The sequence below is a fragment of the Centropristis striata genome, chromosome 24 (assembly GCF_030273125.1).
Source record: "Centropristis striata isolate RG_2023a ecotype Rhode Island chromosome 24, C.striata_1.0, whole genome shotgun sequence".
NCBI classification, from domain to species: Eukaryota; Metazoa; Chordata; class Actinopteri; order Perciformes; family Serranidae; genus Centropristis; species Centropristis striata.
The window spans coordinates 5,484,567-5,509,022 of record NC_081540.1 but is presented as its reverse complement, the minus strand read 5'-3'; the positions used below and the strand labels follow the sequence as shown (position 1 = coordinate 5,509,022).

At 35.5% G+C, this 24,456-nt stretch overlaps 1 protein-coding gene across 1 annotated transcript in view; it reads right to left on the bottom strand.

Annotated features, from left to right (window-relative positions):
* Nucleotides 1–24,456, bottom strand: part of zranb3 (zinc finger, RAN-binding domain containing 3) — a 114,185-nt gene that overhangs the window by 83,438 nt on the left and 6,291 nt on the right. The window contains exons 3-6 of the mRNA XM_059327838.1: nt 11,668–11,686; nt 11,260–11,438; nt 6,894–7,125; nt 1,221–1,306 (exon numbers count right to left, since the gene is read on the bottom strand). Of these exons, the coding sequence (XP_059183821.1) occupies nt 1,221–1,306; nt 6,894–7,125; nt 11,260–11,438; nt 11,668–11,686 (516 nt within the window). The remainder of the gene's footprint in view (nt 1–1,220; nt 1,307–6,893; nt 7,126–11,259; nt 11,439–11,667; nt 11,687–24,456) is intronic.

Here is a 24,456-nt window from a genome sequence, read left to right as displayed (position 1 = left end):
GTCTAATGGCCACAGCAGCAGGTTTATCCCAAAACTCTCCTGCAACTTTCACAATTTATCTGCCAAATGGATTTTTTAGAATAGAACTGGCCCTGCACACAAAGGCTGGTTATCTGCCATATTGGCTGCAAGTGTGGACAAACTTAACAAGCCACTGCCAGAATGTGCTGTTTCACACTTCACTATTTAAACTTGCAGTTGCTGAGGGGAAGGGAACTGATTCTCTCCTTGGAAGATAATGTTTCTGTCTAGTGTCGGGATTCAAACCAGCAACTTTCCAGCTGCTGAGCTGCTCAATAATCTCCCTGGGCTTCTGTGTGCAGTGTATTCTGCACGAAGTTGTTTATGTGACATTCCCCAGCCACACTAAGTGCTATTATATACAAAGTGTTATCATTAGTGGCAGCAGGCCCATCCCGGTCCGAGCTGCCGGCTTTGATGGACATCCAAAACAATGCATTTGATGTGTTTGTTCACACATGTAACTGATCGTCAGTGGCGAGTGGCAGCCAGCTGGCATTTAGCGCTTGGCTTGGCTTTGTGCTCTGGCTCCGACAACAAATCCTCGACTCAGCAGCAGCGCCGCTCCACACTCAGGTACGGCCCACCTTATCCCAGCAGACACTTAAAACGAGCGAACGTTTAACGGCAGATTGGAACTCTGAGCTAAAAATAACGAGTGGAGAAATATGAGTAGACTAAATTGACGTTTTAGGACATTTCTTGTAGGATAAAATAGATTTATACCAGCTGATGTTTGTCCATTAGGGGGATAGACCCTGTATCCTAGCATGTGTCAGCTATTTAAATATACAGTGTGTCCTGGTAGCCACGCCCTAAAGCTCATGAGATACTGTGCAGGTTGCAGAGGGCTGGACCAAAACTCAAAATTCTGCTCAATATTGAATTTCATCGCTTTATAGAATGCCTAAATGATCTGGTTTTGAGCTGCTACTGGTAAGAAAACATGTTATGATAAGACAATGTTAATGTGCAGTCAAATATAGTCGGAAAAACTACAATTATTATCTCACGTTTCCATTTATTTTAAACATGACATTCATTCAAACCAGGAAAACATGAAGGCTGTTTCCATTACAGTCCAATACCCAGAATGAGGCGGGTCTCACTCGCTGAAACGCCCCTAATCTGAATATGAGCGGTTCTGAGGGTCTTTTGACCGGCGTGTGTGTGTGTGTGTGTGTGTGTGTGAGACTCACCTGTAATGGGCGTTGCAGTATTTCTTAGCGTAGTCGCTCCAGGTGCCGAGCCTCTTAGGGTAGAGAGCATCAATCTGCATGAAGAGCTGTGAAACACACAGACAGGAGAAGGACTTTAACACACATTATAGAGTGTGTGTGTGTGTGTGTGTGTGTGTGTGAGCGCGCGCGCGAGTGTGTGTAAAACAAACAAACAAACACTTTAAAATGAGACGACTGAACTGAAAATAACACGAAAAGTTGAAATAGTGAGCAAAAAAGAAACACACTGATGTGAATATCAGCCTTATTTTTAAAGCTTAAAAAGACAAAAAAATAACAAATATATATTAGAAGTTAAATAAATTAATGTCTGGTGGCTAAAATATAATATAATAGTGAACTGACATACAATTATTCACAATTATTCTTGATTTTCTTCTGGTTTTGTCTCTGTAATTGTTTGTAATTGAATATTTATGAAAGCTCAATCAGAGTGTAACTTAAGGTAAACTAGACAGGAATAATAAAGTGAGTTTACATTATTATATTTTACATTTATACACATTATATACACATAGTTAGTTTAACACCTGTGTGTACATTTCTTGCCTCTTTCTTCGTCTTGTAGCTTCATATTTAGCACTCTTTCCAGGAAAGCATACTTTTATTTCCTGAAATGTTTGACTATTACTTTGGGAAAGTTATTTTAGTATCATATATCAAGTCTCCTTGCACCAATCTGACAGTTTTAGCAGCACGTCAGTGAGACTTCTCACCTTTTAGTTTCCTGAAAGTTGCATGCACATAACTCAAAAAGTAGCAAAGAGCTTTTTTTGGAGCTTTGCACACGGACTTCACCTGTTCTCACGATTAGTCTGCTGTCACAAAGTGCATCTCGTGTGCAATTTATTCAAGGTCCCGCTGTCCTTCGCCTAGTTTACCAGCAGCCTTGTGTGGTACAAGAGTGTGCTAATTTGTGTCGGCGCGATTAACCAGGTCAACTTAAACTGATTAAATACAGATCTCTGCAACATAGGAAACAAAAAGGAGGTAAAGAGTGTATATGCATCATAGATTACTACACAGAGTGTGTGTGTGCATGCAGCATCCCTGTCAACTTTCAGTATTTGCAGCAATCTTTGCAGTAATGACAGGTAAACACAACATACATTCAAACCAAAAAAACAATATAGAGAATCTCTGTTCTGCAGCAAACCTGCAATTTATTAACTTTATGCAAAAGGCAATAAGTGTTTTTGACAAGGTAACTCAGTGTTTCTGTGCAGGTGCGTATGCATGCACGCACACACAAAAATTGCCTTCAAAATAAAAGCATTGTGGTTGTATTGTTTTCTAATTTTGCCCTGAAGCCTACTTTAATGTCCATTTTTCCTTTAAATTGGACCATATATGCATCACAGGTTAACGTGTGTGTGTGTGTGTGTGTGTGTGTGTGTGTGTGTGTGTGCAAACAAGGTGTTTCTGTGCAGGAGCATATGCATGCACGCACATACATAAATCGCCTTCAAAATAAAAGCATTGCGGTTGTAACATAGAACATAAACCTGTAATTAGTCATTAAGGTTTCTACAAAAACGTCAAACAAGCCTCAATATGTTGCAGAAAAAACAGCGTTAAGATAAGCTATATAAAAAGTGTGTGAAGTGCATGTCAGCTTGCGTGTGTGTGTGTGTGTGTGTGTGTGTGTGTGTGTGTTCATACATAAATCACCTTCAAAATAAAAGCATTGCGGTTGTATTGATTTCTAATTTCCAGGTAACCTCAACCTCATGAAGCCTACCATAATTTAACGTCCATTTTCCTTTAAATTGGACCATATATGCATCACAGGTTAAAGTGTGTGTGTGTGTGTGTGTGTGTGTGTGTGTGTGTGTGTGTGTGTGTGTGTGGGCAAGCAGCATCCCTGTCAATTTTCAGTATTCCTGTCCACAACAAGTGTTTTTGACAAGCTAACAAGGTGTTTCTGTGCAGATGCGTATGCATGCATGCACATACATGAATCGCCTTCAAAATAAAAGCATTGAAGTTGTATTGATTTCTAATTTCCAGGTAACCTCAACCTCATGAAGCCTTTAAATTGGACCATATATGCATCACAAGTTACTACAGAGTGTGTGTGTGTGTGTGTGTGTGTGTGTGTGTGTGTGTGTGCAGCATCCCTGTCAATTTCCAGTATTTGCAGCAATCTCTGCAGTAATGACAGGTAATCAGCAGCGAGGCGATCTGAATAAGCAGCCGCAGAGAGAGCGCTGTTCTAAATTCAGCGCTTGTTCAACAGGAACTTTGCATTTTTCCCCCTCACACTGTTGATATAATAGGTGGGTGGAATGAGGGCACATCATGAACGGTGCAGCATGCCCTGAGCTGTGTGCTAACTCGGTGTCAGAGCCACAGTGAGTAATGATGGCAGCGAGGAGACTGGCACACAGGCGGGGACAGGGCTTATCAGGTTTATGCTGCGGATGATAAAATGTTATATTCAGTTTCAGATTCTAGTGGCAGAGAGAGAGAGATGATATCTAAAAAAACTAACCTCAACACTGCAGGCAGGCGCTGGCACAGACAGGATGGCATCACACACACACACACACACAGTCTCACACACACACACACACACACACACACAAGGAGTCACAGTCTCCGTGACACACCTTCTCCAGATTTCTTACAAGTACGATCTTCGCTCCATTTTTGGAATTAATTAGCTGCCTGAATCTCATCAGTTAATTATCATGATCGAGTCGAGGCAATAATTAAGTTTTCCTCACAGCGATGAGGCGCTGAGACGAGAGAGGGATCTCACCGAGACACTTTAACCCAGACGACACGCGGCGATGAGGTCAGACTAGTTAAGTTGGTGGTTATCAGCTCCAGACGTTTATCCTCCAGCCAGAAACTTTAGACAACAGGACACAATATCTGAAACACCTTTACAAGGTTCCACGTCGGTTTTTAAGAATTTATTTTAACTTCTTAACGAGTTCTGGCTTCAAATAAGGCCAAATATATTCACTATAAAATATATTTATCCTCTTATTTGTCATATTTGCAGCCTGTGTTCACATTTGCAACATTTGAATTCTTCATTGAGTGTGATCGTGTTCTGGAAGTAAAAAAATTTTTTTTTTTTGGTCTGGGAATTTATTTTAACCCTCTGGAGTCAAATCACATGACTTGTTCATAGGGTTGCACAGTTGGAAACTTTCCATGGGAATAAATTGGAATGTATGGGAATTAACTGGAATTTATGGGAATTAAAGGGAATGTATGGGAATTAACTGGAATTTATGGGAATTAAAGGGAATGTATGGGAATTAACTGGAATTTATGGGAATTAAAGGGAATTTATGGGAATTAACTGGAATTAATGGGAATTTATAGGGATTAAAGGAAATAAAAGGGAATTAATTGGAATTTTTATGGGAATTAAATGGAATTAATGGGAGTTAAAGGGAATGAACAGGAATTTATGGGAATTAAAATAATATAAAGGAAATGTATGGGAATTTACAAACTTGAAGGTTGGCCCTTAACAGGGAACTTAAATCTGTTGAAATGTTGTTGTTTTTGTTGTTGTTTTTTCAATTATATTTTTATTGTTACGTACACACAGCATCACACATACTCATGCACACATAAACAAACGTAAAATAAGTGAGTAAGTGAGAACAAAATAGGAAACAAACAAGTAAAATAATAGAAATGTCTTGTTTTTGTCTTTGTTTTGTCATTTATATCTATTTGTAGCCATTTTGTGCCCCTTTGTCGTCTTTTAATATATTTTTGGGAGTTTCGTGCATCTTTTTTTAAAATCAGTTATATCTCTTTCTAGTTGCTTTATGTCCCTGAATAGACATTTTGCATATTTTTGGTAGTTTTGTGGGGGTTTTTTTACTTCTTTTAATGTATTTTTTGGGTTGTTTTTTGTCTCTGTATCGTCATTTTATGTCCAATCACTTTAAATTGATCATGTTTTACTTCTAAAATGTAGTGGAGTAGTACAAAGTTACATAAAATGCATCTTGTGATTGAATGACATTTTGTGCATCTTTTTTTTAAATTTACATCTATTTGTAGCTGTTTTGGGTCTCTTTGTAGTCCCTTTTGGACATTTTGTGCATCTTTTTTTTAATAATTTATAGCTCTTTCTAGTTCTTTTATGTCTCTGAATAGACATTTTGCATATTTTTGTGTTTTTTTTCTTTTTTTCCATGTATTTTTTGGTTGTTTTTTGTCTCTGTATAGTCATTTTATGCCTAAATCTCGACCGGAAAAGTAACTAAAGCTATCAGCTAAATGTAGTGGAGTAGAAGTATAAAGTTACACAATCAATAGCTGTGATGGCCAAAAAATACAACAAATAATGAGAATTATTCTCCAAATCAGCTATATAATTTGTAAATAGATCAGATAAATGTACCACTCATGTGTTATTATTACCTATAGTGGTCATAGTGTTGGAATGAGCAGCTCAGGATCAATAAGAAGGCGACAGAGAGGAAACAGAGTAAATGTGTGAGCTCAGAGCTGTAGTTTCATTAGTGTACAGTGGACACACAGTATCGATGCTGTATTGTCTCTTCTCTATTCACAGAGTCCACCTCGTCTCCGCTGCAGCTTCCATGTATCATATATAAAAATGATATAATAAATCATTATGGAGAGGGAGCTCTCTGTCCTGTGAACAGCGTCTTATTGTCTCTAGATTCAATAGTTTCCCCCCCTGTGCGCTGCTTTTTATTACTTGTCTCATTTATTGCGCTGCAGTGTCGCCTCATATCGGCCTTTGTAAATGAAGTTTTTGCAACAAAAGGTTATTGAAATAAGTCGCCGGGATCCTCCAGGATAAGTGATGCCGGGGATAGTTAATTGGCTTTTTGAGTGTTGGGACGGGAGCAGATATCTACCTGAGAAACACCGAGCCAGGAGTCATTATGAATTATAAATAATAAACCAAACATCATGTCAGCTACTGATCAGAGCTGCAACTCAGCTGATTATTGTCTCAATTAATTGCAGAGATTTGTTTTGACTTTAACTGACTATGAAGGAAGAAAAAAGACATAAGTCGAAATAAATGAATAAATAAAATAAATATAGGAATAAATATAAAGTTAAATTAATCGATAAATAAATGAATAAATAGATAAATAAATGAGCAATTGAAGAAATAAATAAATAAATAAATAAATGAATAAATAAATAAATACATTTAGAAATAAAAAAAATAGATGAATAAATGAATAAATGTATGAATAAATAAATAAATAGATAAATGAATAAATAAATAAATACATACATAAATAAATTAAGAAAAACATTAAGAAATAGATAAATGAATAAATAGATAAGTAAATGAAGAAATGTAGAAATAAATAAATAGATTAATAAACATTTTTTTAGAAATAAATACATAGATAAATAAATGAATAAATGTATGAATAAAAAATAGATAAGTAAATAAATAAATGGGTTTATTAATTAATGTATAAATGAATAAATACTTGAATAAATGTAGAAATAGCTAAATAGCTAGCTGTTTAGCTATTTCTAGATAGATAGATAGATAGATAGATAGATAGATAGATAGATGGATAGATAGATTAACCTCACTGTAAACAATCACACCTATCCCTTTATGTATGTTTAATGAGCCTCCTGGTTGTTTACCTCCTCGGGGCGGCCCAGGGCCGGGGTTCCGGTCAGCAGGATGGCCCTCTTGGCGCTCTGGATGAGCGGCACCAGGATCTTGGTCCTCGCCGCGTTCCTGGATTTAAGGTAGTGCGACTCGTCGACCACGACCACGGCGAATCGCTGCCGACTCAGAGCCTCCACCAGGGGGCGCGCGTCTGTGGAGAGCAGGCCGTAACCCAGGACCGTCACCTTACTGCTGCTGATGTTCCTGCAGGGATCAAAATAAATAATAATAAACCACTTATTAACAACATTATGTCATCTATTTATTAGGGATGCTACTCAACTGATTTTTTCTAAATTAATTGTTTATTGTTTTCGTCCAACCAACTATGAAGGACGAAAAATTACATAAGTAGAAGTAAATGAATATAATATATATATATAAATATAAATAAATGCAAAAAATAAACTGAAAGGCCCAAACCAGAAATATATATTCAGTTCACTACCATAGAAGACAAATATTTATTTGAGAAGCTGGGACCAGCTAATTTTAGCTATAAAAAAAAATTATTGAAGAGATAACTGATAACCAAAATGTAATGTAACTAAATAAATAGATAAATTAATGAAAAAATTAAATAATAATTAAATAGCTCAACAAATAAATGAACTAATGTAGAAAAATAAATGTATCAATAAATAAAAATAGAAATAATTATAATAAAATATAATAATAATAATAATAATAATATAATTATTATAATAATATAATATAAAATAGAAATAAATTAATAAATGTAGAAATTAATAAATAGACAAATAAATACATTCATAAATAAATGTATAAATAAATGAATAAAATACACAAATAAATAGATAAATGTATAAATATATAAATAAATAATAAAAAAAATATTTAAAGAAAAGCAAAAAATAAATGGGAAAAAAATCAGACCAAAAAAACAGCAAATATGCATTTGTGAAGCTGAAACTATCATTTAATTTGACATCTTTGATTAAAAAATACTTGTAGGGATAACAAGACTAAAAACCCCAAACAAAAGGATCCAGGATGTTCATGGGGACTACTTTCAGCTGCGGATTAATACACATTTGTCCTCGAGAGCTTTTGGTGTATTTGGGTGAAAGATAAAATAAACTCCAGCGTGATTATAAGTCAGAAAGCTGCCACCCTGTGCAGCAGAGAGGCTCATTGATGTGTTTTTAATAGTTTTTCTGGACAACAATGGAGGACGATATATCACGCTGTGATACACACACAATAGTTGTTAGAGAGCACGGCTAGCCTCATCCTTTAAACGCCGCCGTCACCTTTAACTCTGACAAATATGTGATAACACGAGTTCAACATCTGCTTGAATGTTCTGCTGTTTGTTGACTCGCTGACGGAGCCCTCCAGGTAAAGAGAAGCAGACTATTTAAAAAAAAAAAAAAAAGAGAGTGATAAATAAATGTTCACAAAGGAAGAGAGTGCAGAGAGAAATCCATGTCTGGGCTCTGCTGCAGTTTCTATATTTTCTTCTCCAGTTTAAGTGCAAACAGTCACAGATAAACAAACAAACATTCAGCTGCATGCAACTCAATGAGAATCTCTGAGAAATCAAAAACATTTCGGGCATCTGTCGACTTCTAATTCCTCACCGACGCCACACACACACACACACACACACACACACTTCCAAAGCTGAAATAAACCTAAGGTGCCATTCATGTTCTACAAAGGAACAAGAGAGTGAAAACAGTGCTGCATAATTTCTTCTCTCCTTCCTGCTCAGTTATTAACACATCCCAGTTCAAGGACACGTTTCCCCCCAGAAGGCTTTCACAACCTCTTTGCACCTCGTCTGTGAAGCGACGAGGTGGAGAGGGTTTTTTTAACCTCCAAGTCACAGATAGAGAAAAGTTTGTTTCATTCAAAAATAGGTGGAACTCGGGGAAAAAGTTGGTAATAAAAGTATTTTTATTCGGTGCATTAGTCCACCGTGCTGCACACGAATCAATATAAACAGCTGAGAAAATGAGACACATTTCTCCAACGCAGCATTTTATTACCCAAAACTTCAGCTCTTGTTCAATAGTGAAAAGTAACTAAAGCTGTCAGATAAATGTAGTGGAGTAAAAAGTACAATCTTCGCTTCTGAAATGGAGTGAAGGAGAAGTATAAAGTTACATAAAATGCATCTGGTGAATGCTTGCTTTGGACATTTTGTGCATCTTTTTTTGAAATTTGAATCTATTGCTAGCTGTTTTATGTCTCTTTGTAGTCTTTTTATGTGTTTTTGTAAAAAAAATTTTTAATTTGCATCTAATGCTAGTTGTTTTGTGTCTCTTTGTAGACTTTTTATGTGTTTTTGTGCAACTTTTTTGAAATTTGCATCTATTTGTAGTTGTTTTGTGTCTCTTTGTAGTCTTTTATGTGTTTTTGTGCAACTTTTTGGAAATTTGCATCTATTTGTAGCTGTTTTGTGTCTCTTTGTAGTCTTTTATGTGTTTTTGTGCAACTTTTTGGAAATTTGCATCTATTTGTAGCTGTTTTGTGTCTCTTTGTAGTCTATTTATGTGCTTTTGTGCAACACTGTTTATAATTCATATATTTCTAGTTTTTTTTATGTCCCTGAATAGACATTTTGCATATTTTTAGCAGTTTTGTTGTGGCCTTTTTTCTTCTTTTCGTGAACTTTTTGGTTGCTTTTTGTCTTTGTACAGTCATTTTTTGTCAAAATCTGTCAGCTAAATGTAGTGGAGTAGAAGTATAAAGTTACACAATCAATAGCTGTGATAGCCAAAAAATACAATAAATAATGGGACCTATTCTCCAAATCAGCTGTATAGTTTGTAAATAGATCAGATGAATATGTTATTATTACCTATAGTTGTCATAGTGTTGAGTTGAGTTGCATGCAGCTCTTAGTCCACCGTGCTGCACACGAATCAATATAAACAGCTGTGAAAATGAGACACATTTCTCCACCGCAGCATTTTTCCCCAAAACTTCAGCTCTTGTTCAATAGTGCAGACGCTGCATTGACATGATTTGTCTGCCAGCGCTGTCAAACATGGGCCCGTGCTGCCTCCTGACACCCAGGGACACTTTGAGATTAAATTGTCAGCCGCAACTTCTCTGTCCATCAAACTGTCACACGTCCACGCTGTGTTTTTATTCCACCTCTGTAGGTAAATTATTAGCGATCGCGTGTTGAGAAACAGAAGGACACTGCAGCAACTTAAAGTTCAAATAAGGGCTGCAACCTTTTATTTACATAATCCACCGTATGATCAACATAATGCACAGGTTTATCTCTAAAGAGCTGCCCCAAGCCGTTTTTACATTTTACTCTCTGTGTCCTTGTGTTTCACTGCAATATATAAAATCTATATACATCTCTAAGTCCTGCAGCTCTGTGGAATCAGCACAATCATGGCTAGAGGTGGGAACAACTCAAACATGTCTTTGTGCAGAATAACACAGTTAGAATGACAGAAATCAGTTTTTAAAAAAAGTTTTTAAAATTGGAATAAATTAAAATTTATATAAACACTTTTCCAAGTGCCAACAAGTGTCACAAATGTGTTGAAACCCCCCACAAAATGAGCAAAAAAGGAATAAAATTACCAAAAAAGATATAAAAATAGCCAGAAAAGACACAGAAATGATTAAAAATACTATGTAAAATGACCATAAAAAGGTTTTGTCTAAAGTACTGTCATGTCTCCTGCCTCTCCTGTCCTCTCCTCTCTGCTCTGTGTAAACAGCCTTTACCGTTTCTTTCTATGATAAACGGCGTATTTTGTTGATCTTTCATAGAAATCTTTCATAGAAAACACACCCTGAATAAACTAAAAATGTTTTTTTTTTTTTCTCGCAAAAAGGCAATTTATTGTAAATATTTGCTGGTTTTTTTAAGTCATGATGGTTTGAAGATGTCACCTTGGACTCTTTAAATGATTTACCGATTAACCAGGAAAATAATCAGGTTTCATCTTCCTTTCTGGATGATAACCAGCTGATAAATGGTGTATTTTAATGATTTTTCAAAGAAAACACACGTTTCAGGGTGTTAACATCAAGAATCCTTCCCTGAATAAACTAAAAATATACTTTTTAGGAAGAAAAAGGCACCACTCCAAGTTCTTAAATGTAAATATTTGCTGTTTTTTCTCAGGAAATGTGGGTTTGAAAACTCTCTCTCTCACAAACCAAATGATTAACAGATTAACCAGGAAAAAAATCAGGTTTCATCTCCCTTTTGGGATGATAACGGGCTTTTAAACGTCTATTCAGAGTGTAAAAATGCTCTTATTCTGCAGCCTACCATGTTTCTGCTCCCCAGTTAATGCAGATGTTCTGTCTACATGTTGCAGATGTTTGACCTACATGGTGTGGCTCTTGTTCTCCACCAGGTTGACGTCTCCAGGCTGCAGCTCGGGGATCCACCTCTCCAGCTCCTCGATCCAGGGGTACTTGAGGGAGGAGGGCACCACCACCAGCAGGGGCCACTCCCGCCTGAAGGCGTACGCCGCCGCGATGGCCTGCACCGTCTTCCCCAGACCCATCTGGACCACGGAGCAAATCAACACAGAAAAACAAGTCAATTGCGCGGTGACTCGGCGGTAAATTGCATATGACGGCCGAGCTGATGTGAGGCCCAAGAGTAATAAGGTCTCAGAATGATTCTCGTGTCAAAACCGATTAGACACGTGGGAGGGCTGCACCGGGATGACAAATTCATTTGGAAAGCGTGCAGCAGAGTCCCAGGTTAGATAGAGTCCTGAGCCAGCTTACCTCATCGGCGATCATGCATCTGCAAGACAAGACAGGAAACTTCATCAGGAATTAAGTTTACAGCTCACAGGCACAGTTATTGTTTCCCTGTCAGCTAATAATGGAGTCAAAAGTACAATATTTAGCTCAAAATGTAGTGAGGTAGAAGTATAAAGTGACATAACATGGAAATATTCAAGTAAAGTAGCTGATAAATTGTAGTTAAGTACAGTACTTTGTCTGTTTTTGCTACATTTTGTGCATCTTTTTCTCTTTGTCCTGTCATTTATGTATTTGTAGCTGTTTTTTAGGTCTTTTTAGGTATTTTGGAGAGTTTTGTGCATCTTTTTTGAATCATTTATATCTCTTTCTAGTTGTTTTATGTCCCTGAATAGACATTTAGCATATTTTCTGGTAGTTTTGTGGGGTTTTTGGTTGTTTTTTGTCTTTGTGTTGTTGTTTTATGTCTAATTACTTCAACTGATCATGTTTTTATGTTAAATCTCAACCTAAAACGTAACTAAAGCTGTCAGCTAAATGTAGTGGAGTAAAAAATACAATATTTAATTTTAAACTGTAGCGGAGTAGAAGTATAAAGTTACATAAAGTGGAAATACTCTAGTAAAGAACAAGTCTCTTTTGTGGACATTTTTAGCATCTTTTTTGTCATTTGCATCTATTTTTAGCTGTTTTGAGCCCCTTTGCAGTCTATTTATGTCGTTTTTGGTAGTTTTGTACATCTTTTATAATAATTTATATCTTTTTCTAGTGTTTTTATATCCCTGAATAGACATTTTGCATATTTTTGGTAGTTTTGTGGGTTTTTTTCTTCTTTTAATGTATTTTTTGGTTGTTTTTGTCTCTCATTTTTTGCATCTTTTTGTCATTGTCTTGTTTTGTAGCTGTTTTGTGCCCCTTTGTCGTCTTTTTAAATATTTTTTGGTAGTTTTTTTAATCATTTATATCTCTTTATGTCTCTGAATAGACATTTTGCATATTTTTGGTAGTTTTGTGGGTTTTTTCTTCTTCTTTTAATGTATTTTTTGGGTTGTTTTCTGTCTCTGTGTAGTCGTTTCATGTCTAATCACTTTAAATTGATCATGTTTTTATGTTAAATCTTAACCTGACAAGTAACTGAAGCTGTCAGCTAAATGTAGTGGAGTAAAAAGTACAATATTTACCTCTAAAATGTAGTGGAGTAGAAGTATAAAGTTACATAAGATGGAAATACTCAAATAAAGTAGCTGATAAATTGTATTTTAGTACAGTACTTGAGTAAATATATGTCTCTTTGGTCATGTAGTGTCTCTTTGTGTGTTTTTTGTTCCATTTTGTGCATCTTGTCTTTGTCTTGTCATGTATATGTATTTGTAGACGTTTTTGTAGTCTTTTTTTTTAATTTTTTTGTAGTTTTGTGCATATTTTCTTAATAATTTATTTAATAATTATTATTTCTCGTTGTTTTATGTCTCTGAATAGACATTTTGCACACGTTTGGTAGTTTTGTGGCCATTTTTCTCCTTTTAATGTATTTTTTGGTTGTTTTTTTGTCTCTGTATAGTCATTTTATGTCTAATCACTTTAAATTAATCATGTTTTTTATGTTAAATCTCAACCGGAAAGCTAACTGAAGCTGTCAGCTAAATGTAGTGGAGTAGAAAGTATAAAGTTATTGTTTCCCTTCGTCCAGGAGTCCAAGAATCTCTCCTCAGCCTCTCTGGCCTCAGTCAGCTCACTCTGCTGCTCTTGGACACATTACAAACCTGTCACTTGTAATTTATCTCTGCACTGCTGTTGTTGCTGCTCCTATTCAATATTTATGTTGTTATTGTTGCTGCTGAACATTTCTGTGTCTTCACAGAGACTTTGGGGACTTCTCACTGCACAAGTTTAACTCCTGAAGTAATATTTTTCTGGAGGAACTGTCAATTTAAAAAAAAGAAAGACGTCAAATCTTACAACCTTTGTTTTTAATCACGAGATGTCACGCAGAAATCAAGCTGACAGGTACAAGCTGTCGAGGTGGAAACTAAATTAAGGACTTAATAAGGAACTCACGCAAGGCAGCGATCCATTAGAAGTCGATGGAGCAGCACAGCAACATTTTAATAACTTTAGGAAGGAGCCGAGCATCTTTACTTCCATCGACTGAACTCTAAACAATACAAGAGGTTTTTACCTGCATATGGAGCAAGACACAGTATGTGAACTCTAGTTTTCTGCAATAATTTGGCATTAAATGAGATCTGATCTGCATCTAAGTAAATGTATTAATAAATAGATAAATAAATGAATAATGTAGGAATAAATAAATGAATTAATTTAAAAACTAATAAATAGATAAATAAATGAATTAATTAATGTAGGAATAAAGAAATTAATAGATACATTCATTAATAAATAAAATAAATATACCAATAAATTAATTAAATGTATAAATAAATAAATAAAAACATATATATATAAATAGATAATTAAATGAATGAATAAATTTATAAATAAATAAATAAATAAGAGATAAATGAATGAATAAATATACAAATAAATGAATGCATAAATAAATAAATGTAGAAAAAAATTATATGTATAAAAATAAATGTATGAATAAATAAATAGATAAATAAATAAATGAATAAATAAATATACAAATAAATTAATAAATGTAAAAAAAATAAATCTATGAATTAATTAATAAATGTAGAATAAATTTAAATGTATTAAAAGATTGGGGGGGGGAAATGAAAAAAAAAATTCAGACTAAAAAACTGCAAATATTTATTTGTGAAGCTGGAACCAGCATTTAATTTCACATTTTTGTTGAAAAAAAAATACTTGAAGGGATAAAAAACATGATAAAATGTGCTCTGATCTGTATCTAAGTCCCATGTTTATACAAACAATCTGAATAGTTCATGTCTTGATTGAACTTTTTCCAGCAGCACTGTGAATGTTTTATGACATATTATAACTGCCTGTGTGGTTTTAGGTTCTTGCATACACATTAAAGCAGAAAACAGGTCATTTGGAAGGGTTCACATACTGTTACACATACATAATGTATTTAAATGCCATTTCAAGTGTCCATTCTATGATTTAATACCCCAGTTTGCTGTAATCAGAGCGTCTTCCAGCAGCTGAACCTTAAACTGGGATCACAGCAGCAGCTCACCTGTCTGGCTGTCTCTGATACGCTACTTTGGCAACCACATAACAGCCAACTATTCCCCCTTCACACTCTACATGATAAAGGAACAATGAAAGTGCGACACATTCCTCAGCTGAAGTCGTCCCGCTGGAGCGACTACAGATACATCAGCTCTGTGCTTCTGCTGGTCGGCGGCCCCGTGGAGCCGGGCCTATTGTCGTGACCTTGCTTATTCATAAAAGCTTCCAACGCGGTGTCAGAGCGAACAGAGCCAGCGAGAATACCTCAGACACACACGCTCTCTCATTATTCTTCCTCCTCCTCCTCCTCCTCCCCCCATCTCCGCCCCATTTCTCTCTTTCAGCTGAGGAACATGATTAATGTGCACCTTGCCACTGGTGGTGTTTCTAATTGCCAGCACACCGGCCCAGTCAGCGCAATACACACACACACACACACACACACACACACAGGGAGAAAGATAGAGGTTTGTGTGTGAAATGCACACAAAAGACAAAAAAAAAACACATGTAAAAGCACGCACACACACCCACAGCCACAGCAGAGCGGGCTGGGGCAGGTGCTTGCCATTTCCCAACACATTAATCATCCTCCTTTAAATAACCTGAGTGTCGTCTTGACGGTTTGAGACTGCGAGGATGCTGCAGAGCTGTTGCCTGACGACGGCACGCTCCCATCTTTCTAATGTTATCTCTGAAACCCACAGGCCCCAAAGTGTCAGGCGTCGGGCTCCGCTGCCTCCCGAGCCGGCTCCCACCGTTTGATGGCTTCGACCTGTGAGTGCTGATGTGTTGTGTGGCCCTCCGTGTCTCACCCCAATCTCTGCAGGCTCTCTGGCGAGGCCCCGGACCTGCAGCCTGCAGCCTCTCGCTGACCGCTGCACGCTGCACAAAAGGCTCATTCAGGGTGCCATGCTCTGTGAGTGAAGCTAAAATCAAAATTAGCCTTCAGTGCAAAAGTTTAAACTCTCTATATGGGACAAACCACAGCGAGGGTTTTGCTTATGAGCTCTTTTTTTTCTCCCGCTAACTAAAGCACCCAGATCTATCAGAGAGAGAGGGAAACTTTCTGTACTTGCTGCAGCAGTGGTGGAAGAAGTATTCAGATTACTTTACTGTAGTAAAATACTGTGAAATTACTGCACTACAAGTAAAAGTCCTGCATGTAAAACTTGCTAAAAAGCATCAAAATGCACTTAAAGTAAGCAGACCCCAGTTACCGACTATATCGCTTAAGACTCTGATACACTATTATTATCTAAAATATCCCTTTTTTTGGAATACAGAACCAGATAAAATATGAGCAATATCGCTATTTGTGTGACGGATGAGATGTTTTGATTTGTTTCCCTTTGTAATGTTAATTGCCTGTTAATGTACATAAAGGCAATAAAGTTAAAAAAAAAAAAAAAGTAAGCAGAATTTTAAATAAGTAAAGATGGGGCTAATATATCAGTAAATATTAATAAATATATGTCTCTTTGTGATTCCTTTTATCTGATTTATATGTATTTGTAGCTGTTTTTGTAGTCTTTTTATATATTTTTTGGTAGTTTTGCACATATTTTTTAATAATTTATATCTCTTTCTAGTTGTTTTATGTCCCTGAATAGACATTCTGCATATTTTTCTGTTTTTTCTTCTTCTTTTAATGTATTTGTTTGGTTGTTTTTTGTCGACAGCGTATCATGCTCTTTGAATTAACCTAAAATCAAAATTAGCCTTCAGTGCAAAAGTTTAAACTCTCTATATGGGACAAACCACAGCAAGGGTTTTGCTTATGAGCTCTTTTTTTTTGTCTCCCGCTAACTAAAGCACCCAGATCTATCAGAGAGCGAGGGAAACTTTCTGTACTTGCTGCAGCACTGGTGGAAGAAGTATTCAGATTACTTTACTGCAGTAAAATACTAATACCACACTGTGAAATGACTCCACTACAAGTACAAAAGCACCAAAATGTACTTTAAGTAAGCAGCATTATAATTTATTAAAGATAGGGCTCATTTTAACTACTTAATATACTAAAAAAATGTCCTGAAAAGTAGTAAAAAAGTACAATATTTGCCTCTAAAATGTAGTGGAGAAGAAGTATAAAGTTACATAACGTAGCTGATAAATTGTACTTAAGTAGAGAACTTGAGTAAATGCATGTCTCTTTAGTCATTTAGTGTCTCTTTATGTCTCTTTTTTGTTACATTTTGTGCATCTTTAGCTGATAAATTGTAGATTAGTACAGTACATGAGTAAATGCACTTAGTGACATTCCACCACGGGTTATTAAATGTCTTTTGGTAGTTTTTTTTTTTTTACATCTTTTTTTTTTTTTATCAGTTATATCTATTTCTATTTCTATTTTTGCATATTTTAGGATTTTTTCTTCTTTGAATGTGTTTTTTGGTAGTTTTTTGTCTCTGCATGGTCATTTTATGTCTAATCACATTAAATTAATCATGTTTTTATGTTAAATCTCGACCTAAAAAGTAACTAAAGCTGTCGGCTAAATGTAATGGAGTAAAAAGTATAAAATTAAAGTAGCTGATAAATTGTATTTTAGTATAGTACTTGAGTAAATATACTTAGTGTCTCTTTATGATGCCTTTTATTTCTTTTTTTGTTACATTTTGTGCATCTTTTATCTTTATCTTGTCATTTATATCCATTTGTAGCTGTTTTGCTTTGTAGCTTTGCTTTGTAGTCTTTTTATATGTTTTTGGGTAGTTTTGTGCATCTTTTTTTTTATCATTTATATCTATTTCTAGTTGTTTTATGTCCCTGAATAGACATTTAGCATATTTTTGTGTTTTTTTTTAAATTCTTTTTTGGTTGTTTTTTTTGTCTCTGTATGGTTATTCTATATCTAATCACTTTAAATTGATCATGTTTTTATGTTAAATCTCGACCTGAAAAGTAACTAAAGCTGTCAGCTAAATGTAGTGGAGTAAAAAGTACAATATTAACCAATAAAATGTAGTGAAGAAGAAGTATAAAGTTACATAAAGTAGCTGAGAAATTGTACTAAAGTACAGTATTTGAGTAAATATATGTCTCTTTGTGAGTCCTTTTATGTCTTTTTGGTTACATTTTGTGCATCTTTTTGTCTTTGTCTTGTCATTTATATCTATATGTAGCTCTTTTTGTAGTCTTTTTATATATTTTTTTTACATTTTGTGCATCTTTTTTAATCATTTATATCTCTTTCTATTTGTTTTATGCCCCTGAATAGACATTTTGCATTATTTATTTTTTTTGATTATTTTGAGTTAATTTTCTTCTTTTAATGTATTTTTCGGTTGTTTTTTGTCTCTTTATGGTCATTTTTTGTCTAATCAATTTAAATTCATCCTGTTTTTATGTGAAATCTCGACCTGAAAAGTAACTAAAGCTGTAAGCTAAATCTAGTGGAGTAAAAACTACAAGTAGCTCAACATTGTGCACACATAAAAAGAGAAGTAGAAATAACCAGATTTTTTAAAAAGCCTATTAAACATGCAGTTATCCTGCTGCCAGAAACCGTTTCTGGCATGTTGGTGTCAGCAGGAGGGCAGAGAGAAAATGTAACTTCTGACAGGAGAAACACTTTAATCTTCCTTTTACAAATAAAAAGATGAATTCCTCGGTGATAAAGCGCGATTGCACATTTGAGTTTTGCAGCTGCAGCTTCACTCGGTCAGGACCACAGACCGTATAAAAGAAGCTATTTTTAAAGGCAAAAACATGGTTGGTTTGGGGCTATTTTCTCCCAGAACATGTCTTCTTTCTTTAACAGTGGAAAGAAAACATCCAGAACAAACATTTGGGACTATATTTAGTAGATTTATCCTAAATTTCTCCCACTCTCCTGCACAATATTATGTGTTTTACATGTTCTATATGAATTAGAGTCAATATTTTTGTCATTTCCATTCAGAATGTATAAAAACCTTTAAAGGCCGTTTTCTCAAAATTAGTTTTTTCTCATAAATCTCAACTTCAGCTCCACTTACAGACACCAAACTGACCAGTTTTATTCCTAACTAGATTCAGTCTTTCATACCCTGATGTATCCAGCATTCTGTTCATAAAAACATGGTAAAGATAGATTTTTTACAGCCCTGGAAATATATGCAAATCAGTGCATATTTTATGAGTTAACGCCTCATTTGCATATATAAATATGACATTTCAGAAAACTTGTAATGCAAAAAAATGTTGTCTTAATGTAAATAAACTGTGGAAGTTTTATGGTGATATCTATAAGTTTAATAAAATACCCTATTCTTATTTTAGAGTTGGTCATTTTATATTTTTTGGTAATTTTTACATCTTTTTGATAATTTTACGTCTTACGTTTTTTGGTTATTTTGCGTCTTTTGTGGTCATTTTGCATCTTATTTTGATAATTTTACGTCTTTTTTGGTCATTTCACAACTTTTTTTGGTGATTTTGTGTCTTTCTTTGGCAATTTTACATCTTTTTTTGGTCATTTTAAGTCTTTTTGGTCAGTATACGTTCTTTTTAATGTCATTTTGAGTATTTTTTGGTCATTTTGCATCTGAAAATAGATTTTTTTGGTCCTGGAATTATATGCAAATGAGTGCATATTAAATGAGTTAACGCCTCATTTGCATATATAAACATGACATTCCAGAAAACTTGTAATGCAAAAAAATCTTGCCTTACTGTAATAAACAAACGAGCCTATTCTTATTTTAGAGTTTTTAATGATAATCGGTGAGCTGCTGTGTCTGTTGCAGCAGGATGTGCATAAAGATGTATGAATGTTTGGCTCTAATGATGCATTTACTCTCTCCAACACACAAACTGACCCAGCAGGCTGCAGAGTTTATTCATCATGTGCAGCATCTACACTTTGTTTCTATTAAAAACCTCTAACACTGTACAAATAATGGAGCCTCGGCTGGGTTACTAATGGTGAATAAAATTACATTTTTCTTGTATAATAGAATGAATCTCTGCATGACACAAACCTATAACACCCTGGACCATTAAAACCTATAATAATTTCATGCTTAATTAGGAGAAACTGGAATTTAGAGAGTATAAAGAGTAAATAAGCTCTTTGAGTCTAAAAGCTGCTGATTCACTTCTTCTTTTTTATATTTCTGTTTCTCACAACTTTATAGATGTGCAACAATAAAAAAAAATGTAGCCCGTAAATAATAAATGATCTCAGCCTATTGATTAATGGTCGAGGCAAACAAAAGGACTTTTTCACACTGCATTTCTTTGGCCCAGGGCTATCTCTGTTCACCCTGGAATCACCTACAAAACGTCCCTGTTCACACACTCTCCGCTCCTCGCTGCAGGAGATAAACTGCAGCACAGAAACTCTGTGGACACGAGCTGATGGCTTCATGATTACAGCAGGAACAACATCCGATCATGTTTAAAGTGTTGGAGAGGGAGAGGTTAGAGCTGGTTGAGATGTTGCACTAAAGATTAAGGTTTATTATCTCATTAAGCATATTGTAACTAATAATATCCAAAATATTCACATAACAGACATTATCATTCACTGTTCCTGCAGCACGTTGTGCACATTCACAAAATCTCCTTAATATATAAAAGACAGTAAATAAATGATGTAAATACTGGAAGTGACACAGTTTACTTTTGTTTCATATGGGACACCAACGCTTTTTTTGTCCTTTTGTGTCTATTTTTGGTCATCATCTTGTTTGTCTTTTCCTGTAATTTTACGTCTTTTTTTTGGCAATTTTACGTCTTTTTTGGTCATTTTACGTATTTTATGGGGTCGTTATAAGTCTTTTTTCTGTCATTTTGCGTCTTTTTTAGTCATTTTGTGACTTTTTTTGGTCATTTTACACCTTTTTGGTCATTTTCAGTCTTTTTTGGGTAATTTTACATATTTTTTGGTCATCATAAGTCATTTTTTGGTAATTTTAAGTCTTATTTTGGTAATTTAAAGTCTTTTTTTTTTGGTAATTTTAAGTACATTTTTGGTCATTATAAGTCTTTATTGGTCATTCTACGTCTTTTTAGGCTCTTTTTACTGTCTTTTTTTCAATTATTTTATGTAATTTTAATGTAATTTTACATCTTTTTTGTCATTTTACGTCTTTTATGGTCATCTAACATCTTTTTAGGCCTTTCATGTCTTTTTTGGTCATCTTACATTTTTTTTCAACAGTAATTTTACGTCTTTTTTGGTAATTTTATGTCTTTTATGGTCATTTAACGTCTTTTTTGGTATTTTTTTTGTCATTTTAGGTTTTTTGTTTTCACATGGGACACCAAGCTGTTCTCCTGTATGTTTTATGTTTGTAATGTTTTCTTCTCACAGCTCTGACATTAGACAGGGCCTCTCCTGTGCTGCTGAACGCTCTCTGTGTGTTCTCCACATTACGAATTTACACTTACAGACGAAACACATGTGGCCGAGATAAATCAGCCCGTATGTGTACAAAGGAGTCCTCTCAGTAATTTGACCATCACAGGGAGAGACAACACAGCCTGCTTATTGATCTGCTCTCACATCAGCACCAGCAGAGCTCGACTTATTCAATAAAAGCACAGGCAGTCACTTACAATAATATTTTGGACAAATCGCAGCGGGGCGGCCACTGCAGCACCTTAATGGAAGTGACCAAGAGCTCCTAATGGATGGACTTTTACTCCAGATTGATGTTTCTGTCAGAGGAGTGCACGTGACAGACAGAGTAGCTGAATATATACAGGTGTCAGCACTCAACTTTCCAAACAACACAATCAACCACATCTCAAGGGTTTTTATTGTCGTACAACTTTCCCACATTATCCCTCATCTGACTCCATAAAGCTCTCCGCCCTCCTACACACACGCTGCAGCTGCCTCCTAACTATCTGAATCGCAACAACATTTGATGTGTTGGTTCGATGCTCTTGATGCTCCCGATGTGAAAAGACACAACGACTATGAGATTTAAAGGAAAAATCCGCCCACGGTTCCACCCACACCGTCAGATATCCAACATCAATCTGCAATGTTCACCAGTTATTTTATAATGAAGGGCTGCCATTTATTCCTCTGCCTCGTCTGGCTCCACTTCAGCTGCTCATATCCTACATTTCCCAGTTTCACTTCTTCCTAAAAAGCCTCTGCAGCTACACTGTATCCTGCTCTGGTTGGTGTCAGGGGGAAAAAAGACACTGCTGCTTTAATTTGAGGCTCTTTTCAAGGATATCCAGCAAATAAAGAACAGCAGGGAGCCTCAAATACATAGAAAGACCCAGTTTACTGTCAATAAAATGACCATTTTTAGCTTGGAATCATCTTGCACTTTGCAAGTCTTTTTCATGTCTTTTTTGGTCATTTTATGTCTTATTTGGTCATTTTACGTCTCATTTTATGTCTTTTTTTGTCATTTTACGTCTTATTTTAAGTCTTTTTCTGGTCATTTTATGTCTTATTTTAAGTATTTTTTGGTCATTTTATGTCTTATTTTAAGTCTTTTTCTGGTCATTTTACGTCTATTTTGGCAATTTTATGTGTTTTATAGTCATTTCATGTCTTCTTTGAAGTCTTTTTTGGTCATTTTACGTCTTATTTAAAGTCTTTATATGTCTTATTTGGTAATTTTACGTCTTTTTGGTAATTTTATGTGTTTTTTGGTCATCAAAAGTCTATTATTGTAATTTCATGTCTTTTTTTGGTCATTTTACGACTTTTTGGGGGGTGATTTTGGTGGCTTTTTTTTTGTTTTTGCTGGCTGTTGTGGTAAAAAGCCTCTGCAGCTACACTGGATCCTGCTCTGTATTTAGCATCAGGGGGAAAAAAAAGACACTGCTGCTTTAATTCGAGGCTCTTTTCAAGGATATCGAGTGAACAAATAAAGAACAGCAGGGAGCCTGAAATACATAGAAAGACCCAGTTTACTGTCAATAAAATGACCATTTTTAGCTTGTAATCATCTTTACTGTCTGTCTGTGTGAGTGCAGGATTGAAACGCAGAATTTTAAAGGGACAGTTCAGATTTTGTTCCAGACTAACCCTTTAAAACACCAAAGTCATGCACGGCCCCAACAGAGCAGCAGCTGTGGAGCAGCAGCTCCTGTCAGCAGCACAAACCCCAGCAGGTCTGATCCTGGACCTCCCTGACTTCGTGCCGGATCAGCAACTTCTTGCTGGTTAGACACATTTCTGCTGTTGGCCACCGGCCGGCTGTGACACGGCTGTGAGGGTTTGTGCCGGCTGAATTTAAATTGCTGCAGCGGCTAAGTGTCTGACTGTCCTCGTCGTCCTGCTGGAGTCTCCGAGTGGCAGGAGACTCGAAGGGCTGAGCAAGATACCCAACTGTCTGATAAAAGAGAGAGTGGGGCAGTGAAATGAGCAGAAATATCATATTTTTTTACCTTTTAAGGTTCGGCTGATTCTCTTTTATTTATGTCATCTTGTTGCACACTCTTCTCTTGCAACAGTATGATAAAAATACTGCTTATCTTGATGAACCAACGGCTAGAAATTGCACAACAGTATTTCTTCGAATGCGTTTCTTATGAAGTTTATATAAAGCCTACAGTGTCTTTTTTTTTTCTTGCAGATAAAATGTCATGCATATTCTTGTCATACTTGTTGAGGAACTGACACATATAAACTGGACCTAGAGTTTATCTACTTATTCATTCTGGTGCATGTGAGATGAATCTGGAGTGATCTGTCCAGAACCTTTAACTCTGTAACATTTTGCTCCCACAGTAAAATGCACGACTACCCTTTATGTACTCTCTTGTGTCATTTTATGTCTTATTTTAAGTCTTTTTTGGTCATTTTATGTCTTTATTGATCACTTAAAGTCTTTTTTTTCTAATTTCCCATCATTTTTTGTAATTTTACGTCTTTTTTCTAATTTCAAATGTTTTTTTTTTGTCATTTTTTACGCCTTTTTGGTCATTTTATGTCTTTATTGATCATTTAAAGTCTTTTTTTCTAATTTCCCATCATTTTTTGTAATTTTAAGTCTTTTTTTGTCATTTCAAATGTTTTTTTTGTCATTAAATGCCTTTTTGGTCATTTTACGCCCTTTGTTTTGACATGGGACACCAACGCTGTTCTCCTGGGTGAAAGTCCAGTCGACTACCATCATTAATATTCCGCCTCACTGTCGTTCATAATTGCTCCAGCCACTAGAGGGCGGTGGAGGACAGTCTGAATCGTAAATATTGTTCATATTTTGCTGCCTGCACAAACGATTTATGGGGTCGTTTTTGACTGAAGAGCACGCTCTGTAGAAGTTTTTTTAGTTTGCGAAACAGATAAATCTTTAAAAGAAAAGCTGAATCGTCACCTCTTTTGCTCTTCACACAAGCATCAGATTGATAAATCGGACCGACTGATGCCTTTTTTTCAGATAACAAGCATCGAGCGAAGCCTGCGACCACAGATTACCGAAGAGTTTCTACACAAACATCTGCAGACTTGTCGTGTTTTCATCAACTCATTTCTCAAGATCTGCATGTGAAAAACTTGATGCAAACACTAAACTTTAACGGAAGCACGGCTACTGACGCAGAAGAGAAAGAATATTCGTTATCCTGCAGCCAGATATTAGCCAGAGGCTAAATCATCTTTAGACTAAATGCTCCAACATCGCTTCTTCGTGGTCCTATAAGTGTGCACAACCAGTTTTAGCTGCATTTTCAGTTTGC